We start from the raw sequence: 18,150 nt of genomic DNA, 5'->3' as shown, positions 1-18,150 counted from the left end.
ACTCTTGCTAATGCAGCCATGGGAAGTCAAGTTTGGTTTAGGACTTGTTTGTAGCAGAGCATGTTATAATAAAGAGTTGCATAAGCAATTCTGTGTTCCAACTGAAAAAAAAAAATAATAATAATAATCAGACCTGTGTTTCAGCCAAACCAACTCTTATGGGAACGCCTCTGGTGATTGCTCAATCCAAAGCAGGAACGAATATGCCTGCACCAACATCTGCATCTCCTGCACGAGCTCAGACCTGCCTGCTGACTGCAGAGGGAGAGCCTGGGGGAAGCAGAGGGCTGTGCTTCCTGCTGCTCTCTGGGGAAGGAAGTGGCTGCAGATGTTTGAGCCCAACAGGGAAAGCTTTTGCACAGTGTTATTTCAGCGTCAGGTTCCTCCTTGAGAATTAAGGTTACGTGGTCTTTAGAAGCACCATCCTCGTGCAAAAAGGCAGGATGGAAGCAATCATGGCACAGCCAGGCCAAGGGCAAGTCACTGGGAGGAAACCAGCACGCTCTCCATAGAGGAATCACCTACATGGGTAATGCTGTGCTTGCAGCCTCCACTGATCACCTCTTTAACGTGCCTACTTCCAAATAGAGATGACATCAGCACTTTGATCACAAGGCCAGAAAAATTAGTTGGTGGAAACCCCAAATTCTACCATACAGGTTGGGAATACAAAGCCCTAATTAAAACAAATCACAGCCCAGAGAGCTGGAAGGCAGAAGGAAGAGGTAATCATACTGATAAAGAGTTTGGAAAGAAACAAAAATAAAGCCCAGAAATAATAATAATTTAAAAAATAAAAAAATAAGACTATCAAGAACTTGGTCAGCATTCCTTCACCTGAAGAATGCAATACAAGCAGCGACCCAGAGAAATGGGCAACCTCAGACAGCCCTGTGGAGCTGCAGCTACCAGCACACCTCTGCCAACAGGCTCTGCTGGCAGCACAGGGGCATCTGAGCAAGGACAGAGGGCCTCTGCACCACTGGCAGCCCAGAGCAGGCAGGCTGTGCAAACCTCAGGAGCTCTGACACCAGAGGCATGGTTCAGCAGGGAGCTGGTGGAGCTGACAGCACCACGTCGTGCCCACGAGCTCCCATGTGTGTGCAATTAAGCAAAGGATGCCTTATTTGGCAGATTGTTCCAGCAGCACTCGCTTTGCCCGATGCCATACTTGAACATGACAAACAGATTTGGTTTTGTAACAGCCTAGAGGTGCTCTCATCTTTGTCCACCTGTGCTATTTTAACTTAACCACCAACCTGTAAAAATAAGCGGGACCAAATTCTCGTTTCAAGTTAAAACTGGCATTCTTCTTCCAATCCTTTTTAAATGCATGAGCATGCACTCACTGATGAGCAGCACTAAGCAGACCACTTGGTAGCCCCCATCCCTCGCATATTTCCCTTCTGCATACAAGAGAGCATAAAAATGAAATGTAAGGACACAAGATGCCACATCCCTGTGCAGCTGCAGAGCAGCGTTGTGTTTCTGGATGCATTTGAGTGGCTCCTTTATTAGGAATAAGAATGCTTCCCAGGCATACGGAGGCAACACAACTCTGCAGCGATTCAGTCAGGCTGAAGTTCAGGGGAAACATCATTTCTATAATTATGAGCACAGCTCTGCTTCAGCCAGCAACAAATATCAGCAGTGATCCACACCGTGTGAAGCACTCTGCATTTCTGCACTCCGTAAGGGCAAACAGAGAAGGGAACGTTATTTCAGACAGAGCACCAGTGCAGATGAAACCTAGCAGCCCTGCTCATCAGTCACCGCCTGCCCTCCAACACAAGGCAGGCAGTCCAGCAGTGACTACAGGTGGAGCAGTGACAGGTCAGCCTGCAGCCCGACATCACAGCACAGCTCTCCCTGCTCACCCTGCCCCAGCCCTCCTGCTTGCACCTGCTGCAGAGCTGAGCTTGCTCCCGCTCACCTGAGCCCCTCAGACCACATCCCATTTAGCAGCAACAAGTTGCTGTGGCTGTGTCTGGCCCCACACAAACCTCACAGCCAGTTGCAGGCACGTTATCACTGCACAGAGCCAGAGCCCTCTCCTTCATTCAGGAGGCTACAAATTCAACTAGCCCTCTGAGACTGCAGCTTGCCCAGCTGCCACATGCCAAGCACCTCACTGCATACAACAACATCACCACATTTAGGATGCACAAGTGTTATTTGCATGCAGCTGACAGGCGAGCAGAGCCACGCTGCTTTTGGGATTTCTGATCCCCCGAGGAACGGCAGCAGGGCCGACACCCCCCAGAATGCTGCAGGGCCCGGACATCCCCTTTTTGGGCAGCTCCCAGCATAGATGCCATGAGGCTGGCATGCAGACAGCACGGCCAAAATGCAAACTGCACCACCGAGGGAGGGGGGGAAAAAATCAAAGGGGGGGGAGAAAAGCCGTCAGCGCAGACAGCTCCAGCATTTTGCTACATGCACCCCTGCGCCAGCAGATCCCCTGCTCCGTGCCCTCATGCAGAGCTGTGCAGCAAAGCTGGTGGGATTACAAGCTTCTGAGGAGCATGCAATAAGAAGGACATGATTTCATAAACATTGCAGAAGTCACAAATAACAGCAAAAATCAGCATTGCTTAGGGGAGGCCAGAGTGATGCAGCCTACCTGCAGGGGCTGAATGGATCATCCATGACTATGACAGGCTCTGGTGGGTTCAGATGTATTCCTGAACCTCCTACTTAACAGCTCAAACTCTGCCTTTTCCACTCTACCAACTCAAAATGGAGGCACATGCAGGCTGAGAGACCTCAGCGAGCTTTCACTGAGCTTGTGCTATGACCTAAGCCTGCACGCAGAACGCAGAAACTTCGCCCTCGGACTGCCGGCACTGAGCATGTGCTGTGACCCTCCCTCGGCCGCACGCCGCTCCCCACGCAATCAATCTCAGCCCGCTGGTGCCGTGCATACAGCAGGAGAAGGCTGCAGCTCCGCCAGCCAAGCTAGTGTGCAGGGAAGTGGGGCCTTCACCAGGGGCTCTGGGACAGCCAACGCGCTGAGCCCGAGACGCGCCTTAAGAGCTTTTACTTTCTTTTTTTTTTTTTTAAATTCGGGTTCATGATTGGCTTTTGAAAAACAGCAGCGGTTAAACAGCTTAAAGGCTTTTGGAGATACGAGTGACAGAAGCTTCACATCGCGACACACAGCGTAAATGCAGCAGCACGCTGATTCCCCTTCGCTCTCCCTCGCTCTACCCCTACTTCCCTTCGTTTTGCCTTTGCTCTCTCCCTGTCCCTGCAGCTGTGACGGCCTGGGAGCAGCACTGCCAGCAGCACAGCCATGCTATCACCCCACGAGCTGCCCAGCCTGGCGCTCTGCTGACACTTCCTCCTGCATGCTTCCATTCCTGCTCGTTAGAATGATTATGAGCAACATTCTTAGCTATGTATGTGCAAGAAATTAATCGTACCCCTCTCCCCCATGGCATAAAATGCTTTCATGAGAATCCCTGCCTCCGCTTCAGACCAGATGCTTGAGTTTACTTCCAGACTACAAAGGAACAAAAAGTTTGGTGATTACAAACTTTTAGAAACAAAACAACTCAGACCAAGCAAAGTGAACCAGGCCACGAACCATCACAGATTTCTTCCCCCAGGTAGATACACCTCTGGGTCTTCCCACCCTACTGCCACCCCAAGCTTCCTGCTGCCCACCCTCTGCCCCTGCCCCATCCTGAGGATGCAGAACCAATCCAAGCAAACCAAGCATTAGCTACCATGCGCCTACAGGACCTGCTGGACCCTCCCTGAGCAGCTCAAGGATCTGGGCCCTGGCATACAGGAAAGATGGACTTAGCTCAAACACAGCCTCTGCCAAAAAGGAGAAAGGCAGCAAACTCACAGGCAGACTGACCACATTTCCCCACCTACTGACAAGAACAACATAGCTGCCCCATACATTCTGCACAGCCCCTTCCTGCAGAGCACTTCTAAGTCAGAAGATTTAGGAGCACAGAAGTACTGAACCTCTTCGGTGACAGCCGAAAGGCACTTCTGGATTCATTTCTTCTCATTCTGGATTGCTTTATTGTGCTTGAGTTGACAACGTGTACTTGAGAAAGAGTTGTCTGCCATTATTTCATCCAGAGATAACCTCATAGACACAAGGAGCCAACGTGCAGCACAGGCCGTCATAGGGTGCTGTGAGCCAGCAGGCACAATGACCACAGCTCAGCACCTCCTGCTCCCTGCCCTGGGAGCACACCATACACACAGACCTGCACTTCATACACCTTCCTGATGGTATTTAAAATCGCTAAACTCTTTTCTTTTTCCAAATTGCACTTAATATATGCTGCAGAAATTGCCTTGTGTAAACAAACCACGACACAAACTGTCATAATGCTCTACTAAGTGCAAGCATAATTGGAACTCATTTCAAGGCTGCGCTTTGAGACATAAGGATGGATAGGTGTGGCTGTCTCACCCCTCTCACTGCCCTGGGCACCGCAATACACATAGAATCAGAATATTCTGACTGCTAAAATGTAACCAGAGGAATGGAAACACAAGAGCTCCCTGCTCCTTTTTAGTCTGTTTGCATTTTGGTTGTGGATGTAAATTTCTTCTTGAACTTCAATTATTTTCTAGAGGAGGGCGTTCAGCAAATCGCACACAACTCCTTACTGGCTTCCTAAGACACACTTTTCTCATCTGTTCCTAGGCCTGAAACTTGCATTCCATCTGCCGTGTTTCCTATTGACAGGAGAAGGAACAGAAACTTGATTCAGGCTTCTAATAGAATTCTCCTTGCAGACAATGAAGTAATCAGATTTATAGGTCCTCTCACTCGGCTCCCTTCTCTAATATCCCCCTTGTCTAACAAATTATTTTGAAGACTGAATGTAAAAAGAACATTCTGTCCCAGCTGGCTGCCCCTTCACAGGAGATATTCCGCAATGGAGAGCCATGAACACAGCTCACACCTGCCTGCAAGCTGATTAACACTCAGCTCAAGGTGTCAACCCTCCTTTTGACTTTTCTATTCAACCACCGAACCCACGTGAGGATCACTGAAGAGTGTAACCAAAATCCAGAGCACAAAACCAGCTTCCCATCGCCTGTGGAGAGAAGTCACCCGCAGACACACAGGGCTTCCTTCACATCCAGGCCTTGGGACATCTTAGCACACCAAAGCACTGCAAGTAGCCGGATTCCCAACACACCAAGAGGCCCGACAGGAACACCAGCACCTCACGTGCAATACAAACTGAAAGCACTCAAAGGGAAATACAGCTTTGTAATGCAATCCAGCTTGGCCTAAGAAGGTACCCTGTCCCACACTGCCGCAGTGCAGCTGGGAGGGATTCACTGCCATATCCCGAGCTGTCCCTGTAACACATCCATGCTTCGCCACAAAAAAGTCTTCCATGTTCACCACGTGACGTAAAACACCAGAGGAGAAAGACAGATCAAGCTCAAGACAAAGTTCTGTTGTCATGGTAGGAGGCTTCCACTTCCAAAAGCCAAATACAGCTAGAAGAAGGCAGCAGTAAAGCAGCACGTGCTGTAATGCAGTAGCAAACAGTTCAGCATGGGCCAAAGCAGCCCGAACTCAGGCCTTACTCTGAACGTCCTGAGCCCAAAACAAGCTTAATAAGGCATGGCTGCAACCAAAGAAAAGACACAGAGCTGGCTGCTCTGAGCAATCAGCTGGGCACTAAGTGCAATGCTTTGTCACTTCTTTGATCTCAGACATTCTCTATGTAGAAATACTCAGCAGAATTAACAGCTATTTCCACATAAAGCGAGTTTAGAACTGCCTGACAGCTCTGGCACAAATGGCATTTTGCAATCATTAAACAGCAAACTCCAACACCAGTGCAAGTAGTTCATCTACTGTTCTCTGCCTCAAAATCAAAATGCACTGAGAAGTGATGAAGTTAAAACAGGGGTCCAGTGTGACGCTGAGCATCAGAGATGCACCACAACAAACTTGGTCTTTTTGGACTTCTCCAAAAAAAACACACAAATAGCATTAACAAAAGCAATTTAACATAATGTACTGTGAGATATTAATGGACTTGACGTGCTTTTTTCTCCCCAGAGCTCAGCAGCATACACTAGCAGGATTGCCTCCTAGGAACCTATACTGACAAAAGTTACTATCAACGTAGACTGAATCAATTCAAGGATTATACTTAATCCAATATCCTGCTTCAGACATACCGATGGCTTAAGACACTTCAGAGTAAGGTACAGGAAACCTCAGAAATAGGCAATTATGTAATAACACACACAGAGTTTCTTTACAACTGCAAGCAGTTAGTGGCAGGCTACGCCTTGGAGCAAGAGGATTTACATTCCACTAAAAATCATTCATCTACAATAGAACAATGCATTTATTTATTACTTGTATGCTTGTCTAATTAAAGTAACTGTTGTTCTTGACAATATCACTAGAAATAGAGGTCCACAAGGTAATTGTGTTTTGTGTTGAAACTATACTGCATTCAGCCAGCACAGCCCTTCACCAACCTCCATCAATTTTACAGGCAAGCACACACAGAAAATGCCCCTAGATAGCAAACTCCACAGGACAGGGCTTGTAAGGTTGCTCTGAGTTACAGAACTAAGCAGATGAAAATGAACTAAGCATCTGGACTTGAGAATAAGGAAGGTGTGAACCTAGCTGATAAAGGCAGCTCAGACAACACCCAGCAAGACTCCAAGGACTCCATGGACCAGAAGAGTGTGCTGAACAAACCTCCTTCATAGAGGCTTCAATTGCTAGAAAAAAGTTCCCTCTCTATCTCAACTACACTCAAGGCCAGCAAAGCACCAAGTAGCTACTGGTAAGGAACCCTACAGGGGCAATTACATCTGAATGCACATCTTCCACATTTAAAAACTCTCAGTGTGATTTCTTAGCAGTTCAGCAGTGCTTACTAGAAGATGCACACGTATCTTGTGAGCATTTTCCACAATGTGCACTTACTCAACAAGATCCCTAACAACTCCTGCTACTGCTTACACCCCGTAAAAATAAATCCACGGATCTAAATTGGGTATTTAAGCATTTATCGGGCACTATTTATATGTAGACACACATGGACATATAAAATTTTATATATATATTAAATTCTACTTATATAAAAAAACATAGCAGGAACAGGCAGCTTCTCCTTCACATTCCCTCTACCCCACTTTCCTATCAGCATCCTGCTCGATTTCGGCTTTTCTCCCCTTTGAAAGGTTTCCTGTTCCTGCAGGCTCAAATCTGTGGTAAAGGATGCCTTGAAAAGTCACTTCTCTTACCTCGTCTCTGGATTATAGCCCAGTATGTAGAAAAATGAATCCACTCTCGCTTTAAACTCTCTAGCAGCAAAAATGTCAGAGAAATGGGAGATGTTACACTTTCCCCTGCAAGAAAGAGGGAAGATGGTATTAGAGTTCTGTTGTAAATAAGTTATTTTAATTAAACACCATGGTAATCGGTGCATGAGTCACAGCTCTCATATGCAAAATCCTCATACAAGCCTGTTTTAACAGGACCCATGCAGTTCCATCCTGTGGTGGCAATGGAAGACACAGCATGTCAGACTACACAGCACACTCATTAACTCCCATTCAGCCTTAAGAGTCCCACCTCCACCTGGTAGAGAAACAAACAGTGCCTGCCCTGGCAACACAATCATGAAAATGCCTTCTTTCTAAGGTTTATGCAGTCCTTCTATTGCTTTTTTCTTCTTAAGGAAGCTTCTAAAGTTCTACTGCCCACATGGCTTGGGAAGTTGGGCTTTTATTCAGAAAGCCACACAAGCTTCCAGTTCAGAACATTTTCAGACTACTTCAAAATTGGTTTGATCCTGTCAAGTACACAAAACAAACCACAGAACAGCAAGAACAGCAAACTGCTTCATAACAAACTCTCCCACACAACCTCGAGCACTGAAAGCGAGGGAAAAACACCAGGAGGACCAGCAAGGTGAGCAGGACAGAATCCACCTGGCTATCCTGAGAGCTGGGGCTGCACACCACTGTCCCTGTGATGGCCTGCAATTCTCAGCCAATTACCTTTCTGGCAAAGGGCAAAGCAACAGTGAATGCTGCCTGTGTCACGCCATGCCGTAGTGGAACGTTAACAGGGTCCATAATGGAGATCTCCAACAGAGAAACACTGAGAAAAACTTGCTCACCAGCATTTGTTTTATCCTCCATGCCTGAATCTAGTTCCCCAGTCTGCCCCTAGTAAGGGATATCTCTTTTGGTATTTCACATGAAAGGTGAAGTTTAAGTTGCCTTCCAATAATTTACCTGACAGTCAATAGTAACTGTTGGCCAAATAAGCTTGTATTATCTACATTCAGGAAAGCAAGACACAGTACTTCAGAGAAGTTGCACTATACTTTACTAGAGGGGATCTGCGAGCATCCTCTAGCTCTTTCTGCTGGTTAGAGCAGAAGATTGGAAGTTACAGTCACTGGTTTTATTTCCTAGTATGTCATCAACTCATTGTGTGACCAGACCCATTTGTTTGCAGAGAGCACAGAAATAATCTCATTTCATAGAAAATAAACTAGAATTTCAAGTTAACCTCGCTTGCAGGCATCCCAATGCACTCTGCTGCTGTATGCTCTCCAACTGTAAGAGCCCCAGGTGCAATTACCCTCATGTGCCTCGTACACCAAAACTCACTGACAAGCATTAATTACAATTTGCTAAATAAAATCAACAGAAGTAAACCTTTATCCTGCAGAGGTACATGATGCCATCTACGAGCCATGTAAAATTAACAAAAGAATGGAAAATGCAGAAGAACATCCTTCACTGTTTTCGGAGAGGAAGAAGAAAAGGTTATTTTCCAAGTTGCCCTGGTATACAAAAACCCCACCTTGTACCTTTCTCTTTAAGAAAACAGCAGGAACATAGAACTGAAGCTAAAATATCCCCATGGAAATTCCACCCAAAGCTCAGTCTCTCCGTATTTAAATGACAATCAGATTCCCAAGGCTGGTTCCTTCAGGCCAGCCCACCTCCTGCTAACTCCTTTCCAAGCCCACTGATTTGACAAGGATGGCTGCATTCTGCAACACAAGGACTGTGCTGAGGCATCACACGGGATTACAGCGCATCACTGGAATGTTTCAAGTTTATCAAACATCTTCTAATATGCAAATCAAACATTTCTTCCCCCCCCTTGTAACAGAATTTGCTGCAAGTTTGTCTTTTAACAGCTTCAGCAAAGTGACTCTGAACAAAGAAAATGTCTCCAGATGGTCCTGGTGAAACACCATCTGAGCATTATTATCAGAGAGATTATTCAATTTGCATTCTGACAATATCCATGCACGTTTGGCACGCTGAAAATCTGCTAAAAATAATGCCTCATGATTCCTATTTGGCAACATGAAGTAATGGTGCATCCCTCTGCTCAGCCAAAGGTCAGCAACGTCAGTTCAGCTCTTAGTGGGCAAAGAGGGCAGCGACCCCCTGGGAAGGGGAGCGTGCAGGGAACAATGCAGGAGCCCATTACCTCCTGTCTGTGCAGCCAGCTTTTAATGGAGCTCTCAGCTGAGCTTCCACAATGACAAGCGCCTCAGAGCAAAGTCTTTAATGCAATTTATCAGGGCTGCATGCTAACAGTCACTTTCCAAAGAGACGCTATTGTTAATGGTGAAATCAAACACGGAGGAGGGAAGGGTAGCATTTCTGCAGGAGCTGGCAATAATCTAAATTTGCAATGATGGGAAACAATATCTTCTGAGCAACATTGATTAACTGGGATTAAAATGAGATTGTAGAATTACAGCTCCTTCTTGAACGAGAACAGATAACACAAGTTAATTACTGCAGGAGATGAGCAGAAAGCTGAGCAGTATGCTAATGATCCCCAACCAAAGCAGGAAAGGCTCCTCTCTCTCTGAAAGGTTTTTCTCATCCAGCTCACAGACGCTGCACCACTTCCTCTGCAGCTTACCTGAGGGCAGCAGCGTGGTAAGTGTCGACGTAGTCTGAAATGAAGAGCTCTCGGTTCTTGATAACTGGGTCTGTAATAACAAGCTCTCGTCCAGAGTCTGCCAGAAAGCAAAAACAAGAAACCTCAACACATCAGCTACAAACTGAAAGCATCCACCTTTACCATCTTGCAGGTGTTTCTCACAGCTCGAGGTCAGAGGATGCTTCTCAGACAGAGCTCTCAGTGCTACGATGGCAAACACTCCAATTCTCTATGCAGCCTGCAAGGTAGGGAAATAACGTGGCACCCATCTTTGAAAGCCAATTTCCCTGCTGTATCTGAACCGCTGAAGGGAAGTTATGATCACTTTCTGACAATGTGTTTATAATCCCCATGTATAAAGTTTTAAAGAAATCAGTGAGTTAGGTTCGTGCAGCTTTTGCTTAAAGCACAGGCCAAATATCCTTCATGCCTCCAGAAAGGAGAAGATATGCTCAGTTTTATATTGTCACGTAGCAAAAAGATGCTGTGTTGCACATTTTAAGCATCAATTTTGTCATCGCTATTCACCTAAGAGTATCTTCAGAACCTTAACTGTTGCCTCAAGGAAATTCACCAATTACAGTAGAAATGTTATGTCTCCCCTAGAGGCAAGAGATAAATGACACTGGAATATGTACTTAAGTTTCCTCCCCTGCTGCTATTAAACCAAATAACACAATTGTTTTTGCAGAGAGAAAAGCAGGAAACTCAACTAAGGTGCTACAGAGGATCCAATGCTGTTTTCTATTCTCTAAGACTTTAGCATAGGACCATACAGTTTAAGTATATGTGAAACACATCCGATTACAGCTATGGTTACAGGACTTACATTGGTTGGAACAAACAAGGCAAATAAACACCATCACCCATCTTCTAATGCCTGGTCCTCATCAGCAGTCTTTCCTTCACATCCATATGCAAAAGCATCACTGCTTTTCAGACTGAAAATTCAGAGAACAAGTAAAGGCCTTACTCTAGAGAGCCTAACTTACCATTCTCATTGTGTCTGTCCTGAACCAAATGCTGATAGACTGAATCTGGGACTTCAGACTGGCGATAGTACCATTTGACATTCATAAGGAGATGGTCCCGTTTACTCTGAAAAAGAAGGTCTAGAGGCATTACTAAAAAGGAAATCAGGCTGCATCTGACACAGTCTTCCAAAGTACAGCATTTCTTTTCACACTGAAGAACGACTGAGGTGAGGCTCAAAAGGGAGGAAGGCAGACTTCTACGGCCAGGAAACAAGGGCAACATGCTTATGACAGACTGAATTTCAGAAGACAGGAACCTACTCCATTCTCACGCAGCTGTATCTCTGCATCAGACCAGAAATACAATGCATACATTCACAAAAACTAAACAAGAAAAGGAAGGGATCAGGAAAAAGGCTGGAACTTGTGGCCTCACGCAGCACGATCCCAGTCAGCTTGTTCCTACCAACCAGCCAGACATAGACCAACACCAGCACAACTCAATGACACCATACTTTACAGCTGCAACCAACGGACACTGAGGACAGATGGTTTCAGATTCCATCATAAAAGTTCCTTATTAACTCTCAGACACCAACAAACAGGAAACAGGATGCTGTCCTTCAATCCCAATAATTACAGGCTCCGACTCCCTGGAACATAAGTGGTACCAGATAGCCAACAGCAAAACTTGCATAAAACCGTATCTTCCCCAGGAGCACCTTTTGCTTTTGAGCAACCAGCTATCAGTTCGTTGTTCTTAGGAGGAACCAAGCCTAAGTATCACTTCAAAGTAATGTTTAAATCCAGTTACGACAGTTTGCTTTAGTTCATCTCTGATGCCCTTGGTGGTCACACTTCTTCCTGCTAATCCCAAACACCCAACAAGTCGGAGGGAGGCCTAAAGGGAAAGGGGCATCCCCAAAGGAAAGGAGGCAGCTGCACCATCGCTGGGCTCTGGGCCACAGCTCTCTGCATCACTCTGTTCTCACCCCTACCTCTCAGTTTGCTAATAGGTTACTGGGCCAGAAAGCTCTTACTGTTGCTCCTGTCCTCATCAGCCTTGTTAGTGCAATATTTCCACCAATTACGCTCAATGAACAGCACGAAAATCTTTCCACTACATCCACATTCCTCGAAGCCTTTCATTAAAAACACGTGTAATGCCACACAAGAACTGCTAGTGGCAGCATTGTGCCAGACAAAATTACTGCATTACTCCAGCACACGTGCTGCTGTGCACAAAATGCTCCGGATCACACCAGATGCACTGAGGAAACCCCAACTTACTCCTGGGTGTTTAACAGCACATTTGCAGGCAAAGACAAAAAAAAAAAAACAAAACCACTTGTCTAATGCACGGAAAAAATCAAACAGGCAAAGTCTAGAAAGCAGAAATGGTGCTGCACAGCAAGGCTGAGCAGAGCAGGATAGGCAGGGACAGCTTATACTGAGCAGGAGGACCCCAAGCTTCCATTCACCCCACTACAGCCCATTGCCTTTCAACAGCAGGCACTGGGAAGCACTGCAGAGGAGACCCAAACACCTGTGCATATGCAACAGTGATGAAGGAAGACTACAAAACTCAGTTTTGTTGGGTTCTCTCCTAGCCAACAAGCCTTCTTAAACCCACAACCTGAGCCTCTGTCAGCACACAGACGTCTGTGGGTGCTGCCCTGAGGTGTCAGGCTGGTTCTTTCACAAGGACGTGCGCACAAAAGAGCAGGCAGGCCCTCACTCATCGAGTGTGACTGCGTTATTCATGCCATTACACACCGAGACTGCAGATAGCTGCACGTCGAATCCGGAATAGCAGAAACCACAAACAGCAAGAGCTTTCTGGTGTCTGTTTCAGCCCAAAATAGATTCCCGGTGCTACAGAACTCCAACCTGAATGAAAACAGTGCCCATTGCTGCAGTTCTCCACAAGAACTCACCTGGGGTCCTATTGCTGCTGCTTTTGGCCTTTTTCCCTTCCCTCCCAGCTCCTTTTTTCTGCTTTAAGTATGCAGCAGTTCTGGACATCCAACAAGATCAAGGCAAATCTGTAAATGGATTAAGGCATCCCTGCGCACAAACATCTGCTCAACCATTTACAAATCAAGGCCTCCTTTAAGGGTGTGGAGCGGAACTAAATCTTGCAGGTCCCCTTTAAAGCCACACACATACAGATTTCCACAGCATTTGCAACACCTCCAAGGTGCCAGTTTTCTTATAAAACACTTCAAAACAGAGCTCTGACACATTGCGGTTCACATCTGAAGAGATTTCATGTCCTCTCCCCGGCGTTATGAGTAACCAAAGCGTGCAAACGGTCGCAGATGTCCTGCAGATTCTCTCCGAGGGATTTGAGCAGCATCCTTCATTACTTGCCCTATTTAGCTACCATGCTCAATCACAACTAGCTTTGGAAGCAATACACCAAATGCTGGAGCTGACAGATGGGCGCGCTGGGGCCGGTGAGCAGGAGCTATTTCAAAGAAACAAACAGCAAAATGGAAACAAGGAAAAGAACATCTTTCCCTTCAAACGTGTTTTCAACAACGATTTTTTAAACACAGGGAAAAAAGAAAACAGGATTCATTCTAAGCTACCAAGGGTCTTCATGTTATTGTAGTAGGTGTTAAATATTTTAACAGCAACTTCGGTGATCAAAATAAACATCTCATGCATTGTAGCATAGAAGCTCTCATAGAATCTCCACTCAAAACCAGCTGAAATGAACAATTTAATTCATTTTTAACACTGCAGATTAACTCACTCCCTTTTGGACAGTGCTTGCCCTCCCAGAAAACTATTTTCCTCCATGCAAACAGCTCTAGTTATGCCTCAAGACGCAGCACTGGCCTGCTCCACTCCCAGTGTAATTTGACTTCCTCCACTTATCGACCCGGGCAGCCGTCCCCGCTGAATCACTGCCTGCATTTCTGCTCCTGCTATACAAGTATTTCAACACTTACTCAATTCTGACATTTATTAATTTCCAGGAGGAGGGTGAGTGGTGGGGAATGGGGAGCAGTCGTGCCAGATCCATTGGGCAGAGAGAGCGAGGGACCAGAGATGAGACCGCTGGGCAACGAGGAGCTACAGAAATACAGTGAGGGTCCCTTTCCTTCCCACTTTGCCACAGCCTGTGCAATGCCACGTTATCAGGGTATCTTCTTCTAGGCTGCTTTCTAATTAAATAATAAGAAACCTGAACAGCTGTTTGTAAGCCGAGGAAATTCAGCTTGGAAATACAAAGGTCATTACTACAGATGAATGTTATTTTTGCAGCTTGATTATTTAATTTAGACACATGCACATTAACAGCTATCTCAATTACTTCTTGCAAGCGCAGTAGAAATGTCAAAAAGTGAGAGCTATCAACATGCTGCAAGAAGCAAATGCTGAATAGGAGCACTAAGCACGGCAACACGCTCCTGCATCCCCCAAACACAGGGACCCCATGAGCAGCCCCGCTCCGTTCCTGCCCTGTTAACCTGAACCAACACAAAGCCCCGCAACCTTTAAGCCCCTGAGTGTTACCTAATGACTATTCCATCTACAAGAGCTTTTCTAATAGAAACATGCCTTGATGGCTTATCTCTGTGCACAAGGCAGGCCACAAAGCACGTCGGCTTGATTGAGCGCAGTAATGGCAGGCAGGAAATGAGAAGGCTTGGTTAAGCCACGGATAATCGATCAGTATTCAGTGAAGTGTGAGCTGAGAATAAGCTGCCTGGGGTATCAAATATTGCTGTTTGCAGGGTAAGGTCCCATTTCTGTGATCTATGTAGGAGAAAGAATAATTTATTGACAAAACAATATAGGATTTTTTTCCCCACAATGTCTTGCTCCTGACATTTTGCTATTGTTTACAGCAGGAATTTCTCTCCCGTCTCTTTTATTCACAAGTTGAACAGACAAAACTGCTTCTAGGATTCATGAAGTCACCTCGGCACTCTGGAAATTAATCCAGTCTTGTATACAAATAACTGTGAGATGGAGAACAGGTCTCACGCTCTCCTTCCCTGAATCCTGTCTGTCCCACTCAGCTGTGTGCTGCACATGCAGCCCTGCGGCAGGAAGCACAGCTCTGAGGCTCCGAGCCGCTCTGCTTTCCTGGGAATGCTATTTGGTCTATCAAGTTTGAAGCAGAACGGTTTGCAATCATGTAAAGCAGTACGGACAGGTTATTTGTAGGCAGGTGATTCCTGCAGAAGGAAGGAGGGGGGGAGCAGACAGGCCCAGACGCACACCTGTAAATCTCAGACTGCACGTATACCTCATGCATGCATGTAAGCACAAACCAGCCATTATCTTGCCTACATCTCTGTACAACAGCAAATCAGAGACTTTGTGTAAAGCCAAAAACAGCCTTAACATGTAATTCCTAACAGCCTGCAAGGCTGTGCTTAGAGCCCTGCGGGGAGGTGGACGCGTGGCCAGAACCTCCGCACCCAGCTACCAGGGCTGGAGCCTTTGTGAAAACACCAGGTGATGCGTTACTTAGCCGCATGCTAATTCACGGGAGCTGCCATATGTTGTCTCCTAGCGTGGGTGGTTTGGCATTACAGTTGCCAGACTGTCTTGAAAAAAAAGAAAAATACAAAGCTACAGCCTTCAAAAGAAGCATAAAAGAAGCATACCATCACAACTCACTGTGATACGACAGGTTCTGGTGGGTTGGCTATAGCAGTCACAAGGCAGGAATGCCAGGACATCAACGACAGACGGGAGAAGATGAGAAAGAGCCCTCAGAAACAGCCTGACAAATAGCACTGGAAGATGGCACTGGCCTTAGTGAGTTAAGCAGTGAAATCTGTCTCCTAAGGATGTAGGTCAGCACGGCACTTCACGGCGCTTCAAGCTAGATGTGCTTTTAAGACAAAGCTCAGCAAATCGAGCTCTCTGAAAGCAGTTCCTCTTCCCTCTTCTGTCTGCTCATCACAGCCCTGCCTCCCCTCCACCCAAAACTTTTACTGAAACAAAAAAATCAGTACAGAATTGAAGTTATCAACCTCTCTTAATTTTATTTAGTGCTGCTCATAAATCATCCCCTCCCCCACAATTTCTGCTTCCCAGACGTCAAAAGCATCCTGAAACAATTAAGCCAAAAATCAACCCCAGTCAGCCAAGAGCCAATACAGAGTTAACACTAAACCAAAACATAACCAGCACCATGCAAAACCTGCCTCTAGCTTCTTCAGACACCCCTGGCAGCAAAGTCCTGTGCAAACCCCTGCACGTGGCAATATGCAAACCCCAGGCCTGCTGGGCAGCTCCCCAGGTACCCAAAATCACCCTGATAGAAACAGGACCACAAAGGAAAAGAACTCCTAACATTGCACTTCTCTAAGATAATCCTCTCCATCCATAAGAGCTTCATGCCCCAAGAGCCAGAAGCAGATCTGCAGAGCATCGTCCTTCACGTACCTTCATGTCTTCTCCTGCTAATTGTTTTCTCCCCCTTCTGAAAACAATGTCCTGTAATCATCTGCCTACAAATGAACACCAAGGGGTGCATATCAGCAATTCCCCCTAACACTGGGGCTGACATCAATCACAGCCTCTGTGGATTAGGTGCCATATGAAAGGGAAACAAAGAACAGATGAGAGTACCATGAGGCAAATCGCTGCTCCTTGCCAGGACCAAAGCCCAAGCAGAACAACAGCTCTAATAAGATATGTGCCATGAACCAAGTAAAAGTTGTGCTTGTCTGTGTGAATCTTGGAAAAATAACCAAAAAAAACCCCAAGTCTGAAACAGCAAACGGAAACAGTGTGCTTACACTTCACTATTTAGAATGTGGTGAAAGAATAGGCAGCTACCTAAAATTACACCCTCTGATAACACTTCTTAAAGGTACAGGGCCGTTAAAATAAAACAAAGTGTCTTGCTGTCTACTGAGGCTCAAGACCAAAGAGAAATATGCCAAAAACCAACTGTGTAAATTACTGGTCCATGTTAGCTAATTGCTTTCAGAACAACATAGATTAGCATGTGTAAAAACAATCTGTGCAGTTATATTCTAACACATGCAAACCAGAACTGGACAAAGTGGGGCTGGGGGTACCTGAAAACTGGGACCAGATGGCCAGTGGGGCCCAAACAAGAACCTTAATTTGCACTTGCATTTCTTCCTCACCTTCACCTTTCAGTATTAATACCACCATCCCTATTTCCAGCTGGTGGCCAAAATAGAGGATCGGAAACCAGCACACCTACATTCCCCAACACATCAAGCTTCAGAGATTAAATACACACTATTAAATATATATATTTGTTCATAGGCTTTCAAGAGCTGAACAACCCAGAAAACCAAACTGCCTCGTCGGGGTTTTCAAGGAGAAAAGAACATGACTCACCTCAGGTAACGACCACAGGCCATTTGTGCATCTTAAATAAACTGCAGTATTTTATCCACAAACTTTTGTGCTTTACTGGAAACAAAGCTGCTTACTGTGGCAAGACCTAGCAAGTTCCCTGTTTACCTACAAATGGAACACACTTATGGGCACCACCGCCATTAAAACCTCAGAGCAATTCTAACTGAGGAGAGATAATTTCATCTTGTGGGGAAAAAAAAAGCAGCAGTTACACTTGGAAACTCACATGCTTAAAATAAAAGTACCATAAGATGTTCCGTGAAGGTTCTGGGTCACTGCTTACTACCTCATTTAATCCCTTTGTGGTATCTTTCTGCTCCGTTTCCCTTTTATGTTCTCTGAATCCCATCTGTGGTTCACGGTGTCAGATGAGCTGAGAAGGGCATCAGTAACCGCCCTGTTACAGCACAGCTCCCCACAAACAGCCTGCCAGGGCTGGATGACGGCGTGGCCGCATGGTTTTTCCCCTTTATAAAAGCTTCTTTGCTTCAAAACACTTCTTTCCCACACTGACTGCTCCTTTTTGGGGAAAAGGAGTGGCTGGCTGTCTATGCCAGTGAGTCCTGGCCAGCCAAGCGTTCGTGTGGTTTGTATGAACGTGGAGCAGCCACAGCCATGCGGCGCAGCACAGCATTGAGCTCCTGGAGCCCAGGGTGACCTGTTGGGTCTGCTGGGCCTCCCGGTCTGCTCCCAGCTTGCTGGGCCTCCTCCCAGGCCTGCTGGTCCTGCTCACCCACTGAACATCACCCCACACTCACACTGAACACACCTCAGCTGTTAATTCTACACACAGCACGAAAACTCCATACCAAACAAGCAAACAAGCCACAAACAGGGGTGTGAATTCAT

At 46.1% G+C, this 18,150-nt stretch overlaps 1 protein-coding gene across 1 annotated transcript in view; it reads right to left on the bottom strand.

The window, feature by feature from the left end:
- RERE (arginine-glutamic acid dipeptide repeats) overlaps window positions 1-18,150 on the bottom strand; it is a gene marked incomplete at both ends in the record, with an annotated part of 115,003 nt that overhangs the window by 73,734 nt on the left and 23,119 nt on the right. Inside the window, 3 exons of the mRNA XM_079545667.1 lie at window positions 7,273-7,377; window positions 9,935-10,031; window positions 10,948-11,053. Of these exons, the coding sequence (XP_079401793.1) occupies window positions 7,273-7,377; window positions 9,935-10,031; window positions 10,948-11,053 (308 nt within the window). The remainder of the gene's footprint in view (window positions 1-7,272; window positions 7,378-9,934; window positions 10,032-10,947; window positions 11,054-18,150) is intronic.

The sequence above is a fragment of the Tetrao urogallus genome (genome assembly GCF_951394365.1).
Source record: "Tetrao urogallus genome assembly, chromosome: 21".
Lineage (NCBI taxonomy): Eukaryota > Metazoa > Chordata > Aves > Galliformes > Phasianidae > Tetrao > Tetrao urogallus.
This window is presented reverse-complemented; position numbering and strand designations above follow the sequence as displayed.